The sequence below is a fragment of the Myotis yumanensis genome, unplaced genomic scaffold, assembly GCF_028538775.1.
Source record: "Myotis yumanensis isolate MYYU_CA2020_CCGP unplaced genomic scaffold, mMyoYum1.0.hap1 SCAF_11, whole genome shotgun sequence".
NCBI lineage: Eukaryota > Metazoa > Chordata > Mammalia > Chiroptera > Vespertilionidae > Myotis > Myotis yumanensis.
This window is the reverse complement of record NW_027223762.1, coordinates 59,547,904-59,562,682: the sequence shown is the minus strand read 5'-3', so window position 1 is coordinate 59,562,682 and position 14,779 is coordinate 59,547,904. Positions and strand designations below refer to the sequence as shown.

At 50.6% G+C, this 14,779-nt stretch overlaps 1 protein-coding gene across 4 annotated transcripts in view; it reads right to left on the bottom strand.

Moving 5' to 3' along the window:
• The window catches only part of LOC139020107 (KAT8 regulatory NSL complex subunit 3), a 45,550-nt gene that overhangs the window by 5,035 nt on the left and 25,736 nt on the right, over nt 1–14,779 (bottom strand). For 3 of the 4 annotated variants that reach the window (XM_070429718.1, XM_070429721.1, XM_070429722.1), the window contains 10 exons: nt 14,582–14,645; nt 13,937–14,137; nt 13,565–13,721; nt 12,050–12,127; nt 10,254–10,445; nt 9,712–9,796; nt 9,164–9,294; nt 7,998–8,107; nt 7,370–7,592; nt 6,919–7,052 (listed from right to left, as the gene is read on the bottom strand). In XM_070429718.1, coding sequence (XP_070285819.1) covers nt 6,919–7,052; nt 7,370–7,592; nt 7,998–8,107; nt 9,164–9,294; nt 9,712–9,796; nt 10,254–10,445; nt 12,050–12,127; nt 13,565–13,721; nt 13,937–14,137; nt 14,582–14,645 — 1,375 coding nt within the window. The remainder of the gene's footprint in view (nt 1–6,918; nt 7,053–7,369; nt 7,593–7,997; nt 8,108–9,163; nt 9,295–9,711; nt 9,797–10,253; nt 10,446–12,049; nt 12,128–13,564; nt 13,722–13,936; nt 14,138–14,581; nt 14,646–14,779) is intronic. The other variant, XM_070429720.1, reaches the window with a different exon arrangement.

The following is a 14,779-nucleotide window of genomic DNA, read 5'->3' as shown; positions in this document are numbered from 1 at the left end:
TCACCCCATGCCTGAGAATTTATGCCAAAGAGATTCTCAATAGGGAAAAAGCTGGGTGCACAAGGATGTGCGTTCCAGCAGCCAATGGTTCACACAGCATGGATGCTGCAGAGACCCCCACCACTTTCTAGGGCCAGTGACTATGCTCTCTCAGCTTCCTTTTCCTCATCTTATGATGACAGCACCCCCGCCTCCCAGGCGCTTGTGAGGTTAAATGAGACAAGCTGCATAAAGCACCGAGAGTATACTTGTTTAACTACAAAGGTGAGCTCTTACTACACATGACAAGGGAAACGCAGGAAAAGGAACCAGGTGACTGTTAAGGGTGACATCACTGAGAAGTTTTCCGTACTTGTGCTGACGAATCCTTTCCTAGGTCTCCCCATGCTTTATGTGTCGTGGAGGATGCCCTGAACTGCTGAGCCTTACAGCTCAGGAAGAATGAAGCAAGGTTGAGAGAGCTGGCCTTTTCTCACCAAGGCTCTCCCACTTCTCTAGATTTCACCTTTGGAAAAGCAGTAAAGAGGGGAGGCCAGAGGGGCGGGAGAGGAGGAATGAGGAGGGTCTGACAATCAGAACTGGAAAGGCTGCACCTCCCATGAGCTCACCCCGCCCAAAGACAGGCTGTGCACAGACGCTTCCTCTGACCTGGTTAGTAATATGCCTGACAATGCCCAGGGGCTGCCACGGCCACGGTGTGGCCACAGAGGTATGGCCAGGCAGGAGGAAAGCCTGGCGACCACAGGCAAGGATGCACTCGGGACTCGGATGCAGGCACAGCAGTCTTGGTCCCCACTCCCCCTTCAGCTTCTCAGGACCACACTGCAGTTCAGCTCCATGAAGGAAACTCGCAGTAAGCACCATCAGTGCCAGAAACAAAACATCCGTGCTTGCACAAACCTCAGAGACGTCTAGCTGGTGCTCACACTGCCTTTCTTTTTAAATTCATTCTATCCACAAATATTGCAGTATGGAACCCGAAAATAGAAAGGGGATATTGTTTCAAACTTTTAAACACCATTATTACACGCAAAAAGGTTAATAATTCCTTCATATCAACAATTATCCAGTCAGTGTTCAAATTTCCAAATGTATTATAAATGTCATAAATGGGTTGTTTGTTTCTCAACCTTTGAAAATTCATCTTCCAAAGCCTGAGGAGATTCTGAGCTGGGTCCTACTAATCCCAGCACCACCACAATCACCGCCTCACTAGACTAGACGAGAAAACCAAAGTCCAGAGAGGCTGGGTGGTTGGCCAGGATCACACAGCTTGCTGAAGACAGTGGGCCTGACCACTGTCTGGCAGTCTGAACACTATAAGGGAATGTTAGAAGCTTTCAAGTCAGCAAGTCTGAATCTAATAATATCTCCTTTGTAAGAAAAGAATCATCACCAGACCCTTCCCAGTAATTACACACCCATTTTACTGAGATAAAAACGAAGCTCTTGAGTTAACTCCCTTAGGTAGACGTCATATATTATCTTTATTCTGGGCTTCCATTTAGCCAGGAAGAGGATTCCCAACGACTCTAACTGCTCTCAACACTAACCAGCTCCCCAGTGCACAGCAAGCCCAAAGGACCACCTAACAGAGAGGAGAGCATCGTGTGGGGACCTGTTTCTAGTTGAGCCTCAAGGCAGCATCAGCAAAGGTTAGAACTGCCTGAAACAGGCCCGATGGCTTAGAGGTCATTCCATCAAACCACCTAGAAACCGGTCATTTCTATGATATATAAATGTCTGAGAAGATGAGAAAAACATAAAATACTTCTCATCTCATATTATAAGATAGAAAGCACACACAAAAGCAGAGGTGACTGAAAGAAAACTACAGGCCAATATTACTAATAAACAGAGGCCCAGATCCTTACTAAAATAAAAGCAAATCAGAAGAGTGCCTTTCTCTGAAACACTTGGCTTTTTTCTTTCTATTGTATTTTTTTCCCTATTGTGTTTTGTTCCTTTTTGATAGCGTCTTCTTTCCCATGTGTGCAAAATAAAATGTGGACATGTGAAAAAAAAGAATAGAACATATTGGACAAACGCCTGAATCTCAAATTTTGGTAGCTCAATATTAGGAAATCTATTAAAGTAATTCATTAGTTTAACTAATTACAAGGAATTATTTATGCTCATTCATCTCATTTGATTCCAAAAGGGCAATGGACAAAATTAAAAACCCATTATTTATCAAGAGAAAGGAAAAGGATAAAGATCTTAGCAAACTAGAAACACAACTGATACTCCCTTAACTGGAGGATCTGCATTATCAGACAATAATATAAAGCCAGTGTAGGAACAGACAGATCAAGGGGTACAAAACTGGCCCATGTGTGCATAGTAATCTAGAATGTGAGAGCAGCGGATGTCAAACAATGAAAAATGAATGGACTCCTCTATTGTTAGATCCTTATCTCACTTAGCATATAGAAATAAATTCCAACCCCCCCCCCCCCCCCCGCAAAACAACAACAACAACAACAAAAGAAACAAATTCCAAGTGGACTGAAACTAAAGGTAAACAAACAAGCATTATAAGAAAATAGTTTCAATATGGGATGATGGGGAAGTTCTAGAGGTGGATTGTGGTAATGGTTGCACAACAATGTGAGTGTGCTTTATGCCACTCAACTGGGCCTAAAAAAGGGTAAAAATGGTAACTTGTATGTATGTATATTTTACCACAATTCTAAAAAGAAAATATATTAAAAAACAAAATGCAAAAAGATTATACTCTTGCGATGGGAAGAGCATAAAGGAAAAGATTTGTATAAAATTTTTTAATGTCTGCATGATAAAAGATCCAGAAACAAAAGTTAAAAGACATGCACTTATTATTTCAATAGAAAGGAAAAAAAGCGCAACTGACTGGAATAACGTATATGCAACTTGTATAATAGATAAAGGATTAACATTGGAATATTTAAAGTTGCTACAAAATAAACAGACACAGAATATAACAGGCAATTCATAAAAGACACACAACCTCATAAATAATCATGAAAATGCACATGAAAACAATTTCACTTCTCAACCATCAAATCAATAAAATTAAAAATACGGATTTCCACACCTGACAATGGTATAAACAAACAGATATTCTCATCACTGTGTCTTGACTTGTAAATTAGCAAAACCTTGTGAAGGACAATTAGTTAGCAGCTAGCAGGTGGTAGATGCATATACCCTCCACATACTGGTCTCCAGCCTGTAGAAGTCCCCCGAGGTAAACACACATCATGACGAGGGTGTGCACTACACCATTACTTATGATGTCAAAAAACCAAACACAGCCCAACTCCCTATCAGTGGTGGTGAAGCCCACTTTCTTACACCCACCTTGTCAGAGCATAGATAGGTCTCTCTGTAATCAACAGGGAGACATGTCATAATGTGTTTTGTAAACAAGGTAGCTACAAAAGTCCATATTTTGTGATCTCATCTTTTTTTTTTTTTTAATATATTTTATTGATTTTTTACAGAGAGGAAGGGAGAGGGATAGAGAGTTAGAAACATTGATGAGAGAGAAACATCGATCAGCTGCCTCCTGCACACCCCCTACCGAGGATATGCCCGCATCCAAGGTATATGCCCTTGGCCAGAATCAAACCTGGGACCATTCAGTCCGCAGGCCGACGCTCTATCCACTGAGCCAAACCGGTTAGGGCTGTGATCTCATCTTTGTCAAAAATTAAAATTAAAGTAATACACTTTGCATACAAAGAAAAATCTAGAAGAATGTATATCAAGCTATTAACAGTGGATATCCTCTCTGGGAGTGGTATCATGGGAAATTTGCACTTTCTAAGTTATATTACTTCTATCATGTTTGTATTATTGAAAACTAGAGGCCCGATCCGTGAATTTGTGCACCAGTGGGGTCCCTCAGCCTGGCCTGCTCCCTCTCACAATCCGGGACCCTCAGGGGGTGTAGCAGTGGGGCCGGGTGCTGTGCCACTCCCGCTCATCCTGGCCCTGCTGTGCCTGCCCGGCCTCTGGGTAGCATGTTGCCACGGAGGCAGGAGAGGTTCTCGCTGCCGCAGCTGCACTTGCCAGCTGTGAGCCCGGTGTCTGGTGCCCTTTAGTCAGGCTGAGTGGCGCTCGCACTGTGGGAGCACACTGACCACTAGGGGGCAGATCCTGCGTTTAGCGTCTGCCCCCTGGTGGTCAGTGTGCGTCACAGGGACCGATGGACTGGTCGTTTGGTCACTTAGGCTTTTATATATATAGACTAGAGGCCCGGTGCACAAAAATTTGTGCGGGGGGTGGGGGGGGGAGTCCCTCAGCCTGGCCTGTTCCCTCTCGCAGTCTGGGACCCCTCAGGAGATAACAACCTGCTGGCTTAGGCCTGCTCCCGGGTGGCAGAGGGCAGGCCCAATCCCTAGGTGCAGCCCCTGGTCGGGCTCAAAGCAGGGCTGATTGGGGAGTTGGGGGGCCGCCCCGTCATGCACAGAGCAGGGCGGATTGGGAGGTTGCGATGCCACCCTCAGTCACGCTCAGGGTAGGGCCGATTGGGGGGTTGGGGCACCGCCCCCTGTCACACTCAAGGCAGGGTCGATGGGGAGGTTGCGGCGCCACCCCCTGTCACGCACAGAGCAGGGCCGATCAGGGGGTTGGGGCGCTGCCCCCTGTCACGCACAGAGCAGGGCCCATCAGGGGGTTGCGGTGCCACCCCCTGTCACGCACAGAGCAGGGCCCATCAGGGGGGTTGGGGCTCCGTACCCTGTCACGCACAGAGCAGGGCCAATCAGGGGGTTGGGGAGCTCCCCCCTGTCATGCACAGAGCAGGGCCCATCAGGGGGTTGGGGAGCTCCCCCGTCACGCACAGAGCAGGGCCCATAGGGGAGTTAGGGCACCGCCCCCTGTCACACACAGAGCAGGGCGGATCAGGGGGTTGGGGCGCCACCACTGTCACACTCAGGGCAGGGCCAATGGGGAGGTTATGGCTCTACCCCATCACACACAGAGCAGGGCCCGTGGGGGGTGGGGGGCGCTGCCCTCTATCACCCACAGAGCAGGGCCGATCAGGGGGTTGGGGCGCCGCCACTGTCATACTCAGGGCAGGGCTGATGGGGAGGTTATGGCTCTACCCTGTCACACACAGAGCAGGGCCTGGGGGGGGGGGGGGGGGCAGAGGTTGGGGCGCCGCACCCTATCACAGAGCAGGGCCGATCAGAAGGTTGGGACGCCGCACCCTGTCACACACAGAGTCGCAGGGCGATCAGGGGGTTTGGGCGCTGCCCCCTGTCACGCTGATCCGGTGCCAGGAGGCCTCGAGGCTCCGCTGATCCCGGTGCTGGGAGGCATATTACCCTTATACTATATAGGATAGAGGCCTGGGGGCCGGCTGGTTTGCCCTGAAGGGTGTCCTGGATCAGGGTGGGGGTCCCCACTGGGGTGCCTGGCCAGCCTGGATGAGGGGATGATGGCTGTTTGCAGCTGGTCACCCACCCTTCAGGGTAGGGGTCCCCACTGGGGTGCCTGGCCAGTCTGGGTGAGGGGCTGAGGGCTGCTTTCAGGCTGGCAGTTGTTGACTGAAGCTCCCAACCGCTCCTTTTTTTTCCTCTTTTTTTATTTTATTCTGGGCCAGCTTTAGCTCTGGCTCTAGCTCTGAGGCTTCCGCTGGTTTGTCTGTGTTCTATAATCGAAACAATGTATAACTCCCGCTCTGAGATCCCGGGGTTTTGTTTAGCTTCTGTATTTGTTACAAAGTTTCAAACTGCCAGCTCGCGCAGGCGGGGAACGTTGGAGTCCTCCTTTACTGCAGCAAGCAAGCCTCATGTTCGCTTCTAGCTGCCTGGCTGCCGGCTGCCATCTTGGCTGACAGTTAATTTGCATATACTCACTGATTAGCCAATGAAAAGGGTAGCGGTCGTACGCTAATTACCATGTTTCTCTTTTATTAGTGTAGATAAGCATAATCATTTCTATGACTGAAAAGATAATGAATAAAATAATGAGAACACCTCCACCTCTCTGCAGACGGCAGAGGTGGCTCTGACCCCAGTGGGGCCGGGAACCTCTGTGCAGAGGAGCTTTTAGTCCAGTCAGCAACAGTCCCCTGCCAACCATGCCCAGGCCCCGTTTCCACGCAAAGCCTGTGTGGGAATGCCAGGCTCAGGGCCAGCTTCTGCCATGCAGCTGGCACAGCACCGTTCCTGCATGGAAGGCCTTGGCTGGAATGGTGGGCAATGAAGTAAGCACACTCCACACCGGGCACAAATGACTGTTCTCTTTAATCTCTGGCCTTTGGGTGGCTCTCAGATCACCATTTAAGATTAGAAACATTTCACTGGAAAAGGTCATAAAGGAAATCATTCAGCTGAGAGGACTTGGAGGTGACTTCTGGTAAGAGCTATAAAAAACCTAGTTGTGGCCCAGATGGCATGGCTCAGTGGTTGAGCGTTGACCTAGGAACCAAGAGATCATGGTTCGATACCTGGTCAGGGCACATTCCCTAGTGCAGAGCGTGAAGGAGGCAGCTGATTAATGATTCTCTCTAATCACTGATATTTCTATCTCTCTCCCTCTCCCTTCCTCTCTGAAATCAATAAAAGTTATATTTAAAAAACAAAACAAAACCTAATTGTGCCCGAAAAAGATGGCAATGAGTGCCCAGATCTGGAAGGGCACAATGCTGGAAAGCCTGTGCCACGACCGCTGCACGACAGAACTGAGCAGAGAAGGAAAGGAATGGGGAGGGAAAGTAAACCAAAACGTGAAACACAGGCACTAGGACACGCAGGGACACAACATGTTTAACCTCACAACGGTCCAGGGAGTGTGACAGAAAAGGAGGCTCAAAGTTTCAAAGCTACAAGCCCCGGGTCTGAATTTGAATCTGACCTAACTACAAGCCCAGTGCATTGAAACTGCTAGAGCCTGTCTCTCCTCCATCTTCCTGGGCAGACTCACCTGTGAGTTGGAGGGCAGCACCTGGGAGGTGGGCTCCTCGGATGGGGCTGCTCCTGGGCCCATGGGGCTCAGTGTGGTGATTCGGCTTGGCTGCCCTCGTAGGGTCAGAGTAATGGTGGTGGGGACCTTCAAGCCTGAGAAGAGAAGTGGGTTTTTTTTTGTCCCACCCCTATTTCCTTTCCTGGGGAGTTTCTTCCCCTCAGAGCACACCCTCCTTGTTCTCCTCCCCAGCTGGGTCATCTACACCCCATCAGTCATTCTGAAAGGCAGCAGAAAACAGCCTGTGTTCTCTCAACCTCTCTGGGGGATGGACCCCTCACAGCTAAATCCCTGAGGGTGGATGCCAAGACCCAGGTTGGGTTCAATAGCATCCCTAGCCCATGTGAGATGAGAAGGTCCTGAGGGAAGATCCCATATCTGGGAGTCTCCAGGGTTCTCAAGAAAGACTCACCTGATGTTTGGTTGGAGATCTGAGCCAGGCCAGGGAGGCTGCTTGCCAACTTGGCGAGGCCCCCATTGGTCAGCAGCTGGTGGATGGCTGTAGGCTTTCCACCAGGAGTGGCACCCAAGGATGAGAGAGTGGTGGCAACAGGAATGGTACGGACAATGGTGCTGGTGCCTGTGGTGATGGCACCCAGGCTCTGTATGGGGGTGGGCAACTTCACACTGGTGGCCTGTGGGACACACAAGCCCAGGTGATCAGAAGCTGTTGCCCAACAGCCATGTACAAGTGTGGCGTGCCCACAGCACGTTATTAAAGACTGCCATGTACTGAGTGTCTACCACATGCAAGTGCTCTTCCAGGCATTCCCCACGTATTTCGCCCTCAAAACAACTCTGTGAGGGATAGACCACTATCCTCATTTTACAGACAAGGAAACGAAGACACAGAGAGGTCAAGAAACTTGCCCAGTGTCTCCCAGTAAGTGCTGGAGCCTTAAACTTTGTAGCTCCCAGCTGGGAAGTCAGGGGCTATCTGTCGTTGATCCAGACTCCAGACCGAGTCCCCCTACCGCAAACAACCAAGCGGAGGCTTCCTCCCCACACCTGCCCAGCCCAGAAGGAAGGCAGATGTGCACCTGTGGGGATGGTCCTGGGGAGGGGCTTGCTGGGAGGCCCGAGGTCTTGCTGCTGATATCCTGTAAGCTGAAGCTGAGGCCTTGGAGGAGGCTGCTGGCAGATGTGGCCCCTAGGAAATGGTACGACAGACATCAGTACAAGCTCCACCATTTATCCAAGAGCAGCCATGCCCGTCCACCCTCAACAACCCACCCAGCCAGCACCCGGTGTGCTCTTTCCCCTGGACATTCCTCACTCTCAGGAAGCCAGCAGGTCCCCCAGCATGCCCGCTGAAGGCCTATGTGAGGAAGGGTCTATGCAGATGCACGCCTTCCATTCCTTCACCATGTCCCAACCTGCTCCAAACCACCTGTCCGACAGTTTGGACAGGCTTAGGAAAACCAGAGAGGTTGAATCCCACTGTTAAGAACGCTAAATTCCCTCACTTCTTTCTAGGGAAGAGAAAGGACTTTTAAAAAAATGTAATTTAATCCTCACCCGAGGACATACTGAGAGAGAGGGAGTAAGGGGGAGAGGGAGAGAACCATTGATGTGAGAAACATCGATCAGTTGCCTTCTGTACATACCCCGAATGGGGATCAAACCTGCAACCCAGGTATGTGCCCTGACCTGGAGTTAAACCAGCAACCTTTTGTTGCACGGGATGGTGCTCAACCAACTGAGCCACACCAGCTGGGCAAGGAAGGACTTTTTAAGCCAAAAGAATTCCAAGCACCTCATTTACACCACACTTCACACACAGCCCAGTGGCCTCAAAGCAAAGAGGAAGGTCCTCTTGAAGGAGAAGGGCTCAGGCACTCAGCCTTTCAGTGCCGGGTGGAGGTGGAGGTGAGGAGACATGCACACCCAGCATGCACCACTTCCAGCTTTATTCAATCTTAACAACACCGAAATGAAACACAATACCTACATCTCCCACCAGCAATTTCTCCTCCTTACAGTGCAGGATGCACTGCCTGCAGACTGTGATGTTTACTCATTGTAAATATTAAGGCCAAGAACTTCATGCCCCTTGAAGCTAATTCCAGCTTCTTGTCAAACTTCCCTGACAAGCCCGAGACCTGAGGAATGCCCTCCAGATTCAGCTCCAGGCTGCTTTGCCAGGACCACCCTCCAACAGCTGCCCAGACTCTTCTGGGAGGTCGGGATGCTGTGCCCCAGATACCTGGGAGGGAGCTGCTAGGGGAGGTGGCCACCAGGCGGCTCTGGAGTGTGTGCAAGGGAGTGGGTGCAGTGCTGCTGGAGACCACGGAGGAGGCTGGGCTGGCTGACACACCCGCTTCAGAAGCACTGGGCCTGGATAGAAAGACAGGAGCTCCATTAGACAAAGGTTGGAGGGCAGCAGGCCCCAGTAACACAGGGAGGGGCCGGAATGGAGCCCAGCAAGGTTTCAGCCATGGACACGAGGCAAAAAATTTTGGTTTCTTCATTCCACTTCTGAATAGGCCACTTGTCCTTCTAGAAGTTATGCCTAAAGTAAAGACTTCAGACCTTGAAGCAAGAGCTACGGGATGCTTTGCAAACTTTAGGTGAAAATGAACTGAACTCTTGAGTTGGTCCAAAAGAAAAATAAAGATCCCACCCAAAAAGAAGTTACACTCCCCGAACAGACAGAACCCAGAATCCACCATCTGCCCAAAGCATTATGTGGACCAGAAGAAAGGTGAAGAGAAAGAAGGGGACAGAGACAGACAGACCAAGAAGCAGACTCACCTGGTTGTGGTAAGAAGCCCTGTGAGCTCCTTGGCACCTGCTGCCGCCTGCCCCAGTGTCATCATGATGGGCTTTCCTCCCCCAGCTGCAAAACAAAGCCCCCAAGCCGCCAGTCAGTCCTGATAGGCTCACTTTTCAGCCTCCACAGCCAGACTAAATGCAAGGTATTATGGACAAAGACTGGAAAATGAAAACTGAAGAATAACTACATGGGAACAGGAAGAGCTGGAGTTATTTTTTCCCCCTTCTGTTGTCTAAACTTTCTGGAATATTTTATTTTTAATTGAAATAAACAAACAAAACCCCCCAAGTATATCATGCTTTGCATGAACCCAGAGCTTCCTCTGATCTTCGTCTTGCCTCCCTGGTGCTAGTGCAGAGCAGGTCACTGGCTGCCCTCCCGTGGGCCACCTCGAGCCCTCTGCTCAGGCAGCCCTCGCACTGCAGTTGAGGCTGAGTGCCAGCAAGCAGCCCCAAGAGGGCAAAGCTACGAGCCTGGGAGAGCTCAGCCAGTTTATTGGAACAGGTCAAGGGAAACTCACCTTCTGGGGTTCCTCCTGGGGAAGGAGTACAAGGCCCTCCGGCTGGGTCCCCTTGGGAGATGAGGGACACCTTGATCTTGGGTCGCTTGGAGGCCTTACTGCCAGACAGAGGACTGGAGGGGTGGTGCCGCTTCAGCTGGACCCTAAGGTCCTCTTTCTCTGCTTCCTCTGCTTGTTCCGATGAGATGGGAACTAAGAGACAGAGCTGAGTAAGGTCCTCCACAGTTCCCAGACTCTGACAGTGAGGACCAGAACAGGGACAGCTGTATGTGGGAACACACAGGAGTACCAGCCACACACAGAGCCACACTTCAAAGACAACCACCTCTGTGTTAGTCCCACCTCGCTCAGCCCCCGCTGTGGTGGAAATGCACCTTGCCCCTCTCAGGGCATGGCGCCACCCCCATTCCTCACTCTGTCCTGGAGTTGGAAAGACAGGGGCTCTGAGTTGGAACAAAAAGAAAGGAGAAGACACTGCAACCCTGCCATCAAAGGCCAACCAAAACACAGAGGCCTCATCACAGTGGATCTAAACAGCACTTCCCAAGCTCAAAAACTGTGATCCTTTTCCTGTTTCAAGCCCACCCCACATGACACAGCTGGTGGGCAGGAAACATTCCAGGAAGAAGCAATGGGGGAACAGGCTACACAGTCTTCCCTACACAGCAGATTTTCACAGGGCTCTAAGTCCCATGCCCTAGGAGCCCAGGGTTGAGGGTTTGCTTGCCACAAAGAGGACTGCTACCAGGACTTCAGTCTGGCTTTAGGAGCTCCTAGGCAAGGAAGCATGTTAGCCAAGATACCTTTATAGCTCCTGTCCCAAAGTAACAGGGCAACAGTGGTCCATGTCACAACCTAGTCCCCAGGTCCCTTGTCCTAGGTACACAGAAAGGCTACCTGTTCACACATAGGCTTTCCCCTCCATTGAGTTAAACAGATTCACCCTGCATATGGCCAAGCCTGGGTATCATTCAGGCTTCCTCAGAGATCCTCTCCTCTTTACACCCAGAGCCCCCCAGCTCCAGTCCCTCATCTTAGCAAAGGCAATCAGGGTTGGGAGGAGAAGGCAGCAGGAGGGGGAGAAGGGGTGGTGGTGGCATGGGCCATAGGGAGTTATTCCAGACCATAGTCAGGGCATAACCAGCGCAAGGTTTGCTCAAGGGACTAGCCCAGTCAGTGTGGCTCAGTGGTTGAGCGTCGACCCAGGAACCAAGAGGTCACCGGTTCAATTCTGGTCAGGGCACATGTCTGGGTTGCAGGCTCAGTCCCCAGTAGGGGGCATGCAGGAGGCAGCCAAAGATGTTTCTCTCTCATCGACATTTCTATCTCTCTATCCCTTTCCCTTCCTCTCTCTAAAAATTAATTTAGAAAACATACTTTTAAAAGGCATCAATTACTAGTAAAATCCAAGTTGGAAAGAGGTAATGGAAGGAAAAGGAGTTACAGTTTTATGCTGGTAAGTGGCTTGCAGCGGCCAGGATGGAGGGAGGAAACCACAGGCAGGGAGAAAAACACCCAAGGAAACGCAGGCTCACAGGCAATGGCCACAGGCGCTCATGGGAAAAGCAGAGCTAAGAACCATAATAAGAAACAAAAAGAGAAAAACACCATGAGAGGCAAACAGAAAGAATGGAGAAAAAGCAAAGACAATGGAGCAATAAGCAAAAGGAGTCGGGAAAAAAATCAAAAGATAGAAATAGGCAAAGAGAAAAGAACAGGAGGAAACCAAACAGGGACGAATGAGAGGTCGGGGTGGGGGAGTGAAGAGGGAGAAGGCGAGAAAGAGTAATACTCACCAAAGAGACAGGAGGAGGTGCCGGGAGGAAGAGCTTTCCTCACCAGCATATTTTGTTTCAGAAAAGCAGCAAACTGTGCTGGAATGAATCAGAAAGAATTATAGAATCACAGCCAGACAGAGAAAGGAGAGAAAGAGAAGGAATAAGAAAAAGACATGAGATGTTCTAGAAAATAGTCAACAGGGGCTTTCTCTGGAATTACTGCTTATAGCAGCTCCATGAAATCATCTATAAACTGAAAATACAAATGCACCTGCCCCGTGGGGCCAAGATTCACTGAGCCACAGTAAGTCAAGCACCAGGAAGAGGCCCGAGCACGCAGTGAGGCTCCATAACATTAGCTATTATCCTCCCCTTTGCCTATGAGCTCAGTCAAAGCAGCTACAGCTGCTGCCCCCCATGAAACTCTGGGTTCCATTTCGAACCCAGCTCAACAATCAGCCTTCCAAAATTCCTTGGATTCTCAAGCAATTATCCCCTCCAGAGGCACTGCAGACCACTGGCTCTCTTTATCAAAAGCCTGAGTGGATACTGCCCATCTAGAACTTGGCTCTGGCCACCACTTTAGCAAGCCCAGGTCACAGAGCATCCGCATGGACCGAGCATCTGGCCTCTTTTTTGCCTTCATCTATCCACTCGCACTTCTGCTCCTTGTCAGCACCACTCTCAAGGGCAACTTCCTAAGAGGCCTGGGTTTTAAGTCCTTACCCTTGGCTTCACTGAAGGAAACACGGGGGAAGTGGGGAGGCCAGCCGGTCACCTCCACCTCTCTCTACCTGACAACCAGCTCTGGCTACTGCCTCTTCCCCGAACCTCAGTTGATACGTGCTCCTGGATACATCATCAAACACCAATGCCTAAGAGACCTCATGTCAGAGCCACCCAACTGGATCAAAGTGGGAGAGGGATAGAGCCACTGCATCTCCTTCTCTCCCTACCCACTGAACTCTCCCTTGCCTAGAGCTTGTTCCACAGCACTCACTGATCTCCAAACTCTAATTTCAATCATACCAATATTTCCCAGCCTAACCTAAAACCTATCTGATAAACCAAACCTCCTGAAAGTCCCAGTGTGGAAATCTTAACTCTTCAAGAGCAACACAAAGAAAGGGCATGACCCAGTGAAGCTGCCCTGGAGTCTGATGAACAAGCCCAGCACCTTGGAGAGCACTGTGCTGCAGGAGTGGCTGGGCAGGGCCTGAGCAGCTGCAGCTCCCGGAACTGGGCGTTAGAAAAGCATCTGAGGTCAGTACACATGTAGTCAGCCCACACAGCCTAACTGCCCCGAACACCAAGACAAAGCTGGAGCCAGTGGATTGATGCAGCCCCTACACACAGACCTCAAGTGATGTTTCACCCTGAAAACAGCCCTCGGTATTCATTTTTCCTGGACAGGAATGTGGGAAAGGTGCTTCTCACATGCCCCTGGGAAAAGCTGCAGGTGCCAATACATTCCAACTGCTACATGGTGTTACTGCAGAGACAGAGAGGGGCCACTGGGCCAGGCACCCATACCTTGGGCTTGTTTGTGGGTCAGCACAGCTTCTGTCCGCTGCACATGTCTCTTCAGCAGCTGAGAGCTCCCAATCTGACTGGACTTCTGGGCAGAGGCCACTGTGGTCACTTTGGTCTTAGGACTGGAGGTGGGGCTGCTGGACACACTGGAGAGATCCTGAGCAGGGCGAGAAGGGCAGGAGCCGAGCCAACATTGTCTGGGTGTCACCACCTATCGGCATGTCCCCTAGCATTCCCTGGTCAGGAATTCACCTTGTAGGAACTCACAGGCCTACAAGCACTGGCCCCAGCACATAGGCGACCCCAAGAAGCCAAAACACCAGCTCCGGGTCCTCGTTCCGCTGCAGAAATGGCCCTTCCCTGCCACATTACCTCGGAGCCTGAAGGGGAGGCTGGAAGCCTGGCAGCTGGTGAGGCGGGTCGACTGCCCCTCTCGGGGACCTCAAAGGCCAGGTCTCTGCGGGCCACATCCCGGGGCTTCTTCTTCTTCTCAGCATCCTGGTCCCGAGGCTCGGCACCCACGTGCCCCTCAGTGCGAGTGAGCACGCCAGTCAGAAAGTCCACAATCTCATCCTGGTGTAAAGAGAGGCCAACATAGAGTCCTCGGCTGGAGAACGGGAACTGCCCAATAGTCCCAACTAAAACGGATTACCTTGGCTTGGGCATCTGGGGTGCCAGTCCCTCCCCATGTGCACAAAACCTGGCACAAACCCCAGCCTCAGCCAGAGGCCAGAGGCACCTCTGTGAGGTAGTGCCCTGGGGTGATCATGCACTACCATTCCCCCTGTGAACCCATTCTTCCCTGATACTTTCCCCACATTTTAGCTCATGACTCTCTTTTCCCCTTCTTCTCCCTCTTTCTTTTCTCTTTCTCTTTGCTTGTGATTTAGGCCACCAGAGGCCCCAGGGGATATACCCTTACTCTTCAGAGACAAAAAGGCTGTTACTGACAAGACTAAGACCAAAAGGCTGCAGAAAGGAAGCCTAGCTGAAAAAAACGCAAAAGCAACTGTGTACCTGGATACACCTGTCCACCATGCTCTGTGTCAACCCTTCTGATTTCTTCTTTGCTTTACTTATCCTAAGAGACAAAAAGGAGGAAATGTTCACTTTCTAAATATTCCATGGCATCTGCCGAAGCCGGTTTGGCTCAGTGGATGGAGCGTCGGCCTGCGGACTGAAGGGTCCCGGGTTCGATTCCGGTCAAGGGCATGT